Genomic DNA, 12821 nt, shown 5'->3' on the forward strand with positions numbered 1-12821 from the left:
AATTTAAATAATGTATTCAATTAAAAATAAAAACCAGGGAAGTCAATTTGTTTACTCAATGCAATGAATCTGTTAAATCTGAATCCAATGATTTTTTATTGTTAATGGAAAACAATTCTGAATGTAATCAGAGAGTTGGCCTTAATTTCAATTTTCCCAGAATATTTTATAATTAATTTATACCACTATTAGTTGCACATTAGTAGAATTCAAATTATGTTGAACTAATTTTTTTTCAAAACTATTACATATAGTTTATATAATAGTAAATATAGTAAATAATAAATGTTATATCATAATAGATTATAACATATTGTTATCACATCATACCTACATAATAAGTCAATACGGTGTTTTCCCAGTTCACCGACACTCAATTTGCCGACACCCAATATACATAAACATATAAGATTTATCAAAAAAATGTCCATTTGACTACCTTTCAATAATAATAAATAAAAATTATAAGCGAATATGGTATTTTACTATATCAATATAATGGATCGGAATAATATTTCGTTTACTCTTAAACTTTTAATCTGAATAATGTTAATGTAATATATGTACTATGTAGATACTTGTTTTCTTCACGTGTTCAGTCTATTCTGTTTTATATTTTATTCACTACAAGTAAGTCCTGATTTTTTTCCAACTTAATTTTGAACCATTCCATAACAACGAAAAAATTAAATAAAAAATATATGTACCTATGTAGACTATGGACTATGTAGTATATATTGTATGTTATAATGTATGTGCAACTGTGTGGAAGTTCACGCAGTAAATAATATTACTACAAACTGAATCATAATTTGTATCTTAACCGACGTGGTCAGTGGACTTTTTAATTATTTATATTCTGTATATGGATAGTGGATACGTATAATGTAATGTGTATAATAAATCGATCGATTTCAATAATCATGTGATAGCCGTATAAGTAGGATAAAATAACTAGATAGTAGATAGAATAAGGATAGTTGTATTAATTGCTATACCAAGAAGCATCACAGTTTTCGACAAATTTAACTTTTTTTAAAAAACCATTAAAAACTATATTTTGATCGAAAAATCGAATGTCGGCGAATTAGAAGTAGGAAAATTGGAAACAAACCTGTTAATACCGATGCACATTCGAACGGTGTGAATAAAGTTTCATCGTAAAATAATTTAAAATAAAAATAATTATATATTTTTAAATTTTCCATTGTGTATAGAAAATAATCTTTTTAGTAATATAGCGGAATATTTACTGTTCTTAATCATTAAATAATTTAAAACATGGTTATTTTTATGTTTGGTATTATTTTTAGTTTTTACACTTAAAGCCTTAACCTAATAAGTTGACCATACATTTGATTGTTTTTTTGAGTGACAATTGACAAGTGTGGTGATTTTAATTTTAATATAAGTTATAATAAAGTATTTATCAAATCCAAAAAACAAATCTGATCGTATGTTGATCAAAACCATTACGCTTATTTTTATATTTCACCAAACATTTTTTTTTCCGTCGACTACACGTGGACACGTGGTCGTTTTTGCGATCAGAAAAACTATCGATTAAATTGAAATGTTATGCTAACTTACGTGTTCAAAGTAGATATTGATATACATCTAAATAAAAATTTTTATTTCAAAATGCGTAAAAATTCTATAGTTGCACTGCAGCTATGTATAGCTTATATACTAAAAAAAAAGTGATAAAACATAAAACATTAGAACTGTATCAACTATATATAATTATATTTAGCAGTGAGTATTACACTTAGATAACACAGAGAATGTATAATATGTACCTATAGGTATATATACTGAAACAATTTACAATATACCAGATACCTACTAATTTAATATTAATCCAATTGGTCTAATAGGTATTTTTTTTCTCTACTTATGTAGTATATGAAATACGATATACTTATACCTTAGCTTAAACTGAATTTTCTCCACAGCTATACACTACCATGAATAACCTAATTAATAATAACATTTGTATGGGTTTATGGCAGGGACGTACACATGGAGGTGTTTTGGGTTTTCAAACACCCCCCGAAATGTTTGGTTTTAGTATGGTTATTTACTTATTCTATTTTAATGTTAATATTATACTTTGGTCTTTGATAGACAGGTATGATATTACAATGTGTTTGTGAAAAACTAGTTAAAGCAAAATAAAAATATAATACTAACAAATTAAAATAATTAATATAATTTGAATAAAAATAAAAATACTTAAACAGGATTTATAAATAAAATAAAATTATACCTATTGTGTATTGATGTGGGTACCTAAGTATTTACGTAACAAAACTGGCGACGAAAGATTAAATTAATTAATATTGTTAAATGTACATAGAGATATAGGTGTTAACTGCGAAGATATTTTTAACATAATGGCTAAAACTGCGCGAAAATTAGATTTAGTATTGTAATTTTTTCTTTATATCAATGTTTATACTTAATAAAAGTAGGTATTGTACCTAAGTAGGTATAGCTAATTTTCATAAAAAAATTTCGTTTGTTTATTAAAAAAAGTTCTACTTTTCAATAACTGATTTTCAAAAACACCCCCCCCCCCCCAAAAAAAAAAAAAAAAACAACTTTTTTCTGCGTACGTCCCTGTTTTATGTAGTAAATGTTTTATTATATTTGTGTAGATACCTTAATAGGTATAGTTATAAATAGTTTAGTATATTATAGTTATTATATAATTTTAAATTATACTCCATTTTATATAATTTTTAAGCTAATATTATAAAACTCTGTGTGTTACAATTTAAATTTGTAAACATCTTGACACTGATATATCTATAGGTATAGTTAAAATTTAAAAGTTGTATGCCTCATCCAATGGTTAAAAATAATTATTTTAGTGTTAAAAATAATTGAAGAAGTTTTATTATTTACATTTACATTAATATTTTATCATTTAATGCATTTATGAGATAGTATATTATATAATGATATGAGTTTTTTATATTCCTAATTGTATAGAAGTTATATATTATATTTTATAAGTTGAGTTCAGAAGTCAGGATTTCTTTTTGAGATGGTTTTAATATAAAATATTCTAGGTAATATTTACATTTGTTTTGTGAAATAGTAAAATTAAATATTAAATTTAAATGGTATATTTGATAAACTAGGCATTTTGAACAATTATTATTATCAAATTATGGCATATTTTAATATATAATTTTTTTTTGTACAATAATCAAAAACCCCAAACCGTATTGTATTTTTTACAATTTTATTTAATTTGTATTTAATTATACATATTTGTGAGTACATAATTATTTAACAAAAAGAAAAACTGTATTTTTCGTTCAATAAGTCCCAATTTATTTAAATTATCGATACTTGTAGTCCCAAAATGGTTTATAGTTTTATACATTGTTATAGGTTTAACTAACATATTTAATTAAGTTAATTTTAATGGAAACATTATATTATTTTATTATGCTGTAATTAAATAATGTATACTATGTGTAATAAAAAATATATTCATGCAAATATACAATAATCATACTTACCAAATCGATGGATTAATTATTTTATATGTTTTCGTATAATATATTACTGAATTATTATGTAATACAATTATGAATTTTAAAAATAATTATAAAAAAATAAATTAACGGATATTATAAAAAGAAGTATTTTTAAATAATAATTAGGTTCCTACATCAATTTGATAATATTATTAGTCATCGATCGCTTTCATCCTTTTGTTTTTACTAATATTTGTCAAAATTTAAAATTTATTGTGTTTGACATGTTCATATTGGGATGTCCTCGCATCCATCACAATAGTCTATGACAGTATGACATACTAATAGAGGGAGGGATTTCTATAGGAAGTACACTTGAGAGCAGAAATCCTTATACTTAAATATGTTTAAACTTAAATAATTATTTTATTCAAAATTTATAATTATATAAGTATATTTAAGCGAAAAAATAGTTAAATCCAGTAAAAAATTATTGCATACAAAAAATGATTTTGCTGAGTCAAAACCGTCTATTTGCCTTTATGTCTAAAATGATATTTCATTAAATATTTATCTTGCTATTAATAATTAATTTTTTAATTAGTCATATAATTCATATAATAGCTAGTTTGAACTAATGTTTGACAAAAATAAATCTAATTATTATAAATGTATAAGTCAGCATTGCAGATTGATGACATGTCTATATTAATTTTATCAACAAGTTTTTGAAATAACAATTTTTTTTAATTATTAGTGATATTAAGTATGTTTTAAAATAAAATTAAACATTTTATTCAACTTAAATATTTATAATTATCTTGAAAAAAATTAATATTTTGGATTAAAAAAGAAAAGAAAAGAATTTTCAAAAATAAATTTGTAATAAAAAATAGTTTTGAAAAAATTGAATTTTGGTCACTTATTTTCAAATTCAGATCACTGTGCGATGTACCATAGATATATAAATTCAAAATTATAAAATGAAAAAAGAAAAAAATACATAGTTGCATAATTAATGTCTCCTAGCTATTATTCGCTTACTAACTATAATATATTTGTATACGGTGTCGTTATAATATGTGCAGCGCTGCAGACGCACGTATCGTTGGATCAGTTTTAGGTCTGCAATCGTTAGTAGTCGCTTTTGGTCAGCTCTTGGCTGTTACTTGGTTGTCTGGTTGTGGTTGTGATGCGTACTTACTACAATTTATTTATAGTTATTTATATCATTGATTTTATAAATTAGTCTATTATAAAATCGGTGTTTTTATAAACGTAATACTATTATATAATACATGAATTATTGTTAAAACTCAAAAACAAGATATCATACATTTTTCATTATTTTAGTTAACAATATTTACTATTACATTTTTTTAATTTACACATTGTCATATAATTAATTTTGACAATTAGGATGATAATAGTGTTAAAGATACAGAAAAGAAAAGAAATATAATTAATAATACATAAATAATAGTAATAAATTATTAAATTTAATACACGAGTTTTGACTATTAAAATGTCGGGAAGAAAAAGTTCGTTTTTTAATTGTACACATGTACAAAAAACTTCTCATAAACGGTTTCATGGTTTTCCGTCAAAATCTAGGTTATCAAAAAAATGGATTATAAATTCCGGTAAGTAACTAAATAGATTACTATATACCTAATCGTGTATACAATTAAAACCAGTAAAGTATTAATTGTTTTTAACTCTAGATATATTATAAATTATAATTTATATTTATTACAAAACGTATTATGGGCTTAAATATTATTTAATAATGCTGGTTAATTAATAAAATAAATAATGTAATATTAGAATTGATCCTATACACGGTATTGCCCGTGATAAATTAAATGGTTGTGGAATTATCCTTTAACGGTCTTAACTCATCCATTAAATGTAAACTGCGAAGATTTGTCTTCACAGTTATTTGGGTTGTTTTAGCTAAATATAAAATACAGGTCTAAAATTATAACCAATTATAACAACTATTTTGTTTTTTGTAACTAATGTGAAACCTACGAGTATATGACTAACAAAAAATATCGTTTTTAATAAATTATTACAAAATAATGAACATTGTTATTCATTGAAAAATATGTAATTTCGCCCAAATTTGAACTTAAAATGTCTATAAATTATAATTACGAGTATATTTGTATATTTTATAAAAATTTTAGTTCCAATGTGAACTATTTATTATAATTCATAGTAAGAAATATTGTATTATTTTTTCACATCTCAGCTATAAAATTTTATAAATATTTTACTCCAATATTCTTATAGTTTGTAATTTTTATGATTTTGACGAATTTCGTTAAATGCAACTTCAAATGCTCATAAAAAAAAGGTAGGTAAGTGTGAACCACTTTTGTTGTAATGCATAAGGTGTCGAATGGGTCACTATTATAGGTGTATTAAATTTTATAATTGTATGATATATTATTGTTTACGAAAAAACGATTTTGAGATGTTTTTTTTTATTTACTTAATTTATTTTACTTTCAGTATTATCGTAAGTTGTAAAATTTTTTTACGAAAAAAAAATTGTCTAATGTCTTTAGACATTAGAAAAGTTTTTGGTTTCAATATGAACTACTTAATGAAAAATCTTGTATTCAATTTTCAAAATTTAAATACAAAAAGAAAAGTTTTTATGCATTTTTATTTAGATACCTATACGAAATAATATGAAATTTTTTTACAATTTTAACAAATTTAATCGGAATTCTAGACTTTGTTTGTATATAAATACAATTTTGCATATGTATTTTAATATTTTTATTTACATATAAGAATAACTTTTGTGGAATCTTGCATTACATTTTCAAAAAATTTAATTCAATAAACAAAAAATTAATCGATATTTATAAAAAAAAAAAACCCCAAAAAATTGAAAATGTCTCATGCCTATAAATAACTCAATAAGAGTTATAAAATATCAAAATGTATTTAAGGATAAATATCGAATTTCGTAAACATTCGAACTTGAAATGCTCATAAAAAATTAATTTGGCTTTCCGGTAGAATTTTCTTTATATGTATTAAAATTTATTCATATTTCATATAAAATTAATAAAAAACTTTGTATTATATTTTTAAATCTTAGGTATGAAACATTTTTAAGAATTTCTAATCACAAAATAATTTAGTCTCATCTTTGCGATTTTTATGAATTTTTTCAAAATTTTAAAAAACGATAATACATACATTTGATGAAAATTTCAAGCATCTACGGTTATTCATTTACAAGTTACATAAAAAAACAAAATCGATTTGTCAAAAAAAGTATTTTGGTTTTTTCTTGATTTTTTTGTTTGTGTTTCTCGTTTTTAAAAATAAGTACCTGGAATATTTTAGTTCAAGCCCTCGAAAGTACAAACTATAATATTAGTAGTATGAAAAGTTTCATACTACTAATATTCAATTTTATATCCATAACCACTCTCATTTTTGAAAATCGAAGCATTTTATATCGTCAACTTATCATGTACACATACGTGAAAAAAGTATATTATTGTAAAATCAATACATTTATACATTAAATAAATAAATAAATAAATAAATAAATACGTTCCGCTTATAATTTTAAGAATGATTCCTATGTATTTTAAATATTTTTATACAGATTTAACTGATTTAAGAACAAATTATGTGGGGTCTTGTTTTAAAATGTCAAGAATTTCGACATGGCGAATAATTTTTTATCGTTATATACCTACCTATAAAAAATAAAATTTCAAAATTCAAATGTTTTTAAAAAGAAAAAAATTATGAATTTTGTCTTAATTTAAACACTTATTAAAAATATTGTAACTATTTTCAATATTTTTAATTTGTAAATGGTTCCATAAAGACATCTATTAAATTTTCACTCAGTGATAAATTTGTTATCGGAATTTATGTGCATATTTGCTTAACCATAATGCGGTTGTTGATTAGATTTAGTTTAATACCTAATAAGAATACCAATACTTCATTATCATATTATTTACTGCAGAAAATAATAATAATAATCGTTCCAACAAATTTGTATAATAAGTACTACAATGACGTGTGCCTCACAAATATATAATAATAATGTTTAACTATAAATGTACCAGTCTGCAGATAAGATGTTATTTATATTGTTTAACGATAAAGTTCATGCCGTGTATAATGTACCTATATTGAACATAGTGTAAAATAATGGTGTCCATATTACGAAATTAATAAAAATATAAAATGTATGTCCATTAATCTAATAACATCTTACACCGTTATGGGCGTTATGAATAATTATGATCGATGTTCATCAGTTTATGAAATGGATGTTCATTATTTTTGAGAAAAGTTCAATTACCTACACAAGTAGTTGTGACATATAGTTATATGTGTTTTTTTAGTATTCTCAAATTTTGAACATGCATTCCTAATTTCTTTAATAATTCTAAAAATCCCTTACAAATTAAAACCCATTTAGCAAATTTGCGTTATTAAATCGAAAACATAATATTGTATAAATAATATAATTATTATTGTAAGTATTTTTATTGTTTTATTAATTCAATACAATTCTTTTAAATTAAAGTATGAAGTATGTAAGAAGGTTTGTGGAACATAATTATTTAATAATTTTAGCACTCCTCAATTTAACACTTATTTTATTTATCGTATGGCTAATTTAACACCTAATGTGCGTCCATATGGGCGTTATGGCATATTTTGTGTCTATTGCCATCATGATTTTTTATTCCTAGAGTCGCTGCTGATTCATAATTAATCTAATTTCTGAAAGTACTTACTTCTTACTAAAAGAAATAATATCTATTTATCATATAATAATGGAAAATAAACCTAGAGTTATAATAATCCGATTATACTGATATTGAATAAATTTATTCGGAACAGGACCTATGGCCTTTAATAATATAAATTACTGCCTATAATAAATTGGTATCTAGTATTTTTTATCCTTGGTATTATAATCAATGTATCTGCGTCATTTATATTCATTTTTTAATCCGCAACAATAACAGAATGAATAAACAACTTCGGTTTGGTTTAGGCCAAGTATATCTAAACTAAAGTAACCGCAGATAAAATGCTGTAATATAATTGTATCATTGTTTTGTTCCAATTCCAAATATTTAGCTATGTATTTTAACACAACTTTTATAATAAACTACTGTATGTTATTATGTTAAATGTCAATAAAGAACTATCTGTGAATATATTTACGAGTTGTTTCATCTTGGATTTAAAATAATACATTTTTAGGGTATTATTTTTAGATACAATGTCCCACTTCGTTTATAATGTAGGTAACCATGAACTTTAACTTTTGAGTATAAATAGTATGTACAATATATATTTGGCATAATTGGGTAAAATACTTTTATCCTTCAACTATTAAAATAAATAAGTTAATTAAATATAAAAATTAGTTCTGGCACGGTTAATCGCATTATAACCAAATTTAATAATGTTTTAATGTGTTTAAAATCTAAATTGTGAACTTTTATCCTTATTTAACTAATAATTTATAATCAAATTCTAAGAAAACATACTTATTAACTTATTCTGTATAATATAATAATGGTTTTGGTAAAACAACAAAAAGATAACAATGTTTTGGTTTTTAAATAAAAACAAAGTTACAACCGTTAAAGAAAATACTTTTGTACCTAAAATTATAAAATAAATTTTTTACTTATTGTAAATATAGTGAAACCTCTAAATACTGGACATTCACAGTTGTCGAAATATAGTCTGAAGGTAAATTAAAAAATAAACAATATCAAAAATATTATACCTAGATACACATAATATGTATATTTAGGTATATTATTTGTGTGTATGAATATACTTATATGCATTATTATTATTTAAAACATAATCAGTTATCAAATGAGACGGCCATTTCCTACGACGGATAACTATAATAGTATAATAATATTTTATGTTGTTGTTATATTATTTCCATATCTCTAGATATCATCACATACCAACACAAAATATTACTCTATAATTCACGTATTTCGTCGACGATAACGATATTAAATTAATATACCGAACTATTTAATTCCCAATTTTATCTGATGGACATTGCGTATAAAACGTTCTGAAAACATATTCGTGTCGGCGCGTGTCACTGTCGCTGCGAATTGTTACTTGTTCGCACGCATAACGTTTAGAAATCTGCGGACAATCACAACGGTATGGCAATGTTGATTTGTTCCGCCGTCGAACAATAATATAAATAATCCACAGTATTTGTGTTCACGGCGAACACGCGCGTCGCAGAAAAACGTTGCGATAAACAATAATAATTAAATAATTTTAAATCGATAGTGCCAAGAGAAATACAATTAGTACTATGTACACAAATCCTTCTGCGAGTTTCGTTGTGCCACAGCTGTACCGATAGCGTGACACGTACATAATAATATCATTCATCGACCGAATCACACGAGCAACTTGTGTAAATGGTAATATAATACAGTGCATTGCTTGAGTCATATCTCAAGATAAAATAGGTAATGACAACATATTAATTATTATTATTATTATTATTATTGTCCGTGTAGGTACTGTTTAAATGTTGATTATGATTATCGTCTAGGTTCTTTGACTCTTAGTCCTTATAATATCGCTGCTATGTGCCCATGCCTGCATGGGCTGCATGAGAGTTTTATTTCACGACAACGAAGTCCCAGAAACGCGATCAATCCATGATACTATGAATACTATGATAGTATTCAAATTAATTGTCTATTTCAATTTAATACAGTTTTTTATAAGCTTTGCAACCTTTAATAAAAACCACTTTCTACTGGAATATCAAGCTAATTTTTTATGACTGAAGTTAACATTTTTACGACCGTATTTTCAATCATATAATAATATTTCTTCCCAAACGATTTTTGTTTTTGTTATAATCTAAAAACGAATAACTATAGATACCTACTTGAAAACCATCATAAAATATTTATATTATCAATTTCTATATGTGGTATAATTTTCAAATTATTTTGATTCTTTTGAGCTATTTTATAGGCATGATAATTTTTCTTCTACAAATAATTTAAAACAAAACCAAAACTTTAAAATCAATAATAGTAATTAGCAATTTATAATAATATAATTAAATATACCGAATTTCATGATTTAGTTACTACTTACATTTTTATTTCGTATTGTACGCAGAACACACAATTTTATTCTCTGCAATAGGTATATAAGCTATTTGTTTTTAATTTATTTTTCATCATAAAATCGTTTCGATTTTTAAGCCAATTTTTTTAACACCTGTTATATAGGTATAAGTATAAGTATCTTCATATAAATGCAAATTCAAAACAAAAAACCTTTTATAGTACCTAGTAGATATTTTAAATTACAAATTAGGTACCGAAAAAATTATATCATACCTACTTCAATGTAATAATTGTATATAAAAAAACTCAATTACCTACATAAGAATTACAAAATGTTACATTTAATATTTAACTATTTATTTACTTAATTAAATTACTCTATCCTAGCTTATTACCTATAATTTATAATATACAGTTATATAGGTAATATATAAAACATAGGTGCTTATTATAGTATTATAACTATAATAGGTATTACCTAGCTATAGGTAAGTTTAAATTCCCTTTAATTGCATTTGAGTTTAATACGTCACGATTATATATTTATACTAACATTAGTCATTAAGTTTGCCAGTTTGCGTACCTACGTTTATTATTATTATTCGTCAAGTAGAATAATGTTCTATTCAGCGAGAACGTCGTTTGCGAGTAGACGTGTTGTTTACTATTGTTTCTATAATAATGAACGTTTCCGTCGATCTAAATTTATTAGTAATTATTATATATTTTATACTTGTTACCGCGCGGCCGGGGTTTTGTTGGATTTAAATAGTGTGGTACGACGAATAGTTGCCAGTATCTGAGTTTAGAGGACATCTATAAATTCCAAGGTGGGGGCGACAGACTTTTAGAAAATAAACAACTTAACAAGAGTGGTATGATTTTTTTAGTTAAATAAATTATATACTTTATTTTGTAGATAAGCTTTATATATTTAAATATATGCTGGTACTATGGTCATAATTTGATTAAAACTTTATGCTTACATCTTGTTTTACTCATATTCATACACGGCGGTAATTTTTATTTTTAATAAGGGTTTACATTTTCATAGAAATTTATTGCAAAATTTTACTCTAGATGTAATTCTTTTTCAATTTATAATTTTTTAAATCCATAAATGGATAGGTTTTCTTTCATCTTTTAAATATTAAAAAAAAAAATGTATCTTATGATCAAATTTATTTATTATGAAATGTAAAAGTCGTAAATATTCCTCAATTAAAAAACGAATTGCAATTTACAGAAAGGCTTTGAAGAATAAGTTATATTTTAGGGAGCTTAATTTTTCAAAATAAATTTTACATTTATAAATAAGCGAGCAATAAACATAACCAGACACCTTAACAATTCTATTCTATAATATTAATATTTAAAACATAATTAATTAGATCAATTTAATTATATATCTATACTAAATTTTATAATCTATTGCTTATTAAATAATAACACAAAAAAATAAAAAAAATATATACATTTTAAAATAGAGATGTATTTCCAGAATGTTGAATGGAGTATATTAAAAAAAAAATTAACCTGTTGCATACTCAAAATTCATCATGTATTCATTGTACATGGTACATCACTTGTTGTTTTTATATTAATAATAGTTATAACTTTATAAGTACCTATCATATTACACGAACGGCGGGTACTGTACCTATTCAGTGAGTAAACAATATTTTTAATGTAAATTAATTACGATTTAAAGTGCTAACAATAAAAGACTTTTGTTTGTTTATTAAAATCAGTAATACGAAATATAATCAATAGCCAAAAACATTCAGAGCCACTCACAAAATAGGTAGCTAATTTAAAATTTAAAGATTACCTAACAAAATTGCAATGATTGTTAGTTTTTATTTAATACAAAGGGAAATATCGTATTTCAAACTTTAACTTTATAAAAATGTTGTTCATTTTTCTGAAAATGAACTGATTTTGTAATAAAGTTATTAGTTTAAAATATTTAATCAAAATAAGCAATGTTTAACTAATAGGCTTAGTACTACAATCAAGTTAAGTAATTACTAATTAGTAACATACTAACATGGACAGTTTTCAAAACATAATAAAAAGACAAACACAATCAAATTATATTATATATAATAATATTTAGGTTTATTCAGACTCATAGGTTAAGCTTTAACATGAGTTATTCATATTCCATGGATTT

At 23.7% G+C, this 12821-nt stretch overlaps 1 protein-coding gene across 3 annotated transcripts in view; it reads left to right on the top strand.

Annotated features, from left to right (window-relative positions):
- LOC132924235 (FYVE, RhoGEF and PH domain-containing protein 6-like) overlaps positions 1–12821 on the top strand; it is a 35876-nt gene that overhangs the window by 3578 nt on the left and 19477 nt on the right. The window contains exon 1 of one of the 3 annotated variants that reach the window (XM_060988413.1): positions 5005–5137. The exons of 1 other annotated variant lie outside the window; for it this stretch is intronic. In XM_060988413.1, the coding sequence (XP_060844396.1) occupies positions 5020–5137 (118 nt within the window). In that variant the 5' untranslated portion in view covers positions 5005–5019. Of the gene's footprint in view, positions 1–5004; positions 5138–11293; positions 11521–12821 lie in introns of those variants that run through there. One more of the 3 variants, XM_060988416.1, reaches the window with a different exon arrangement.

Source organism: Rhopalosiphum padi, chromosome 3 (genome assembly GCF_020882245.1).
Source record: "Rhopalosiphum padi isolate XX-2018 chromosome 3, ASM2088224v1, whole genome shotgun sequence".
Classification (NCBI taxonomy): domain Eukaryota; kingdom Metazoa; phylum Arthropoda; class Insecta; order Hemiptera; family Aphididae; genus Rhopalosiphum; species Rhopalosiphum padi.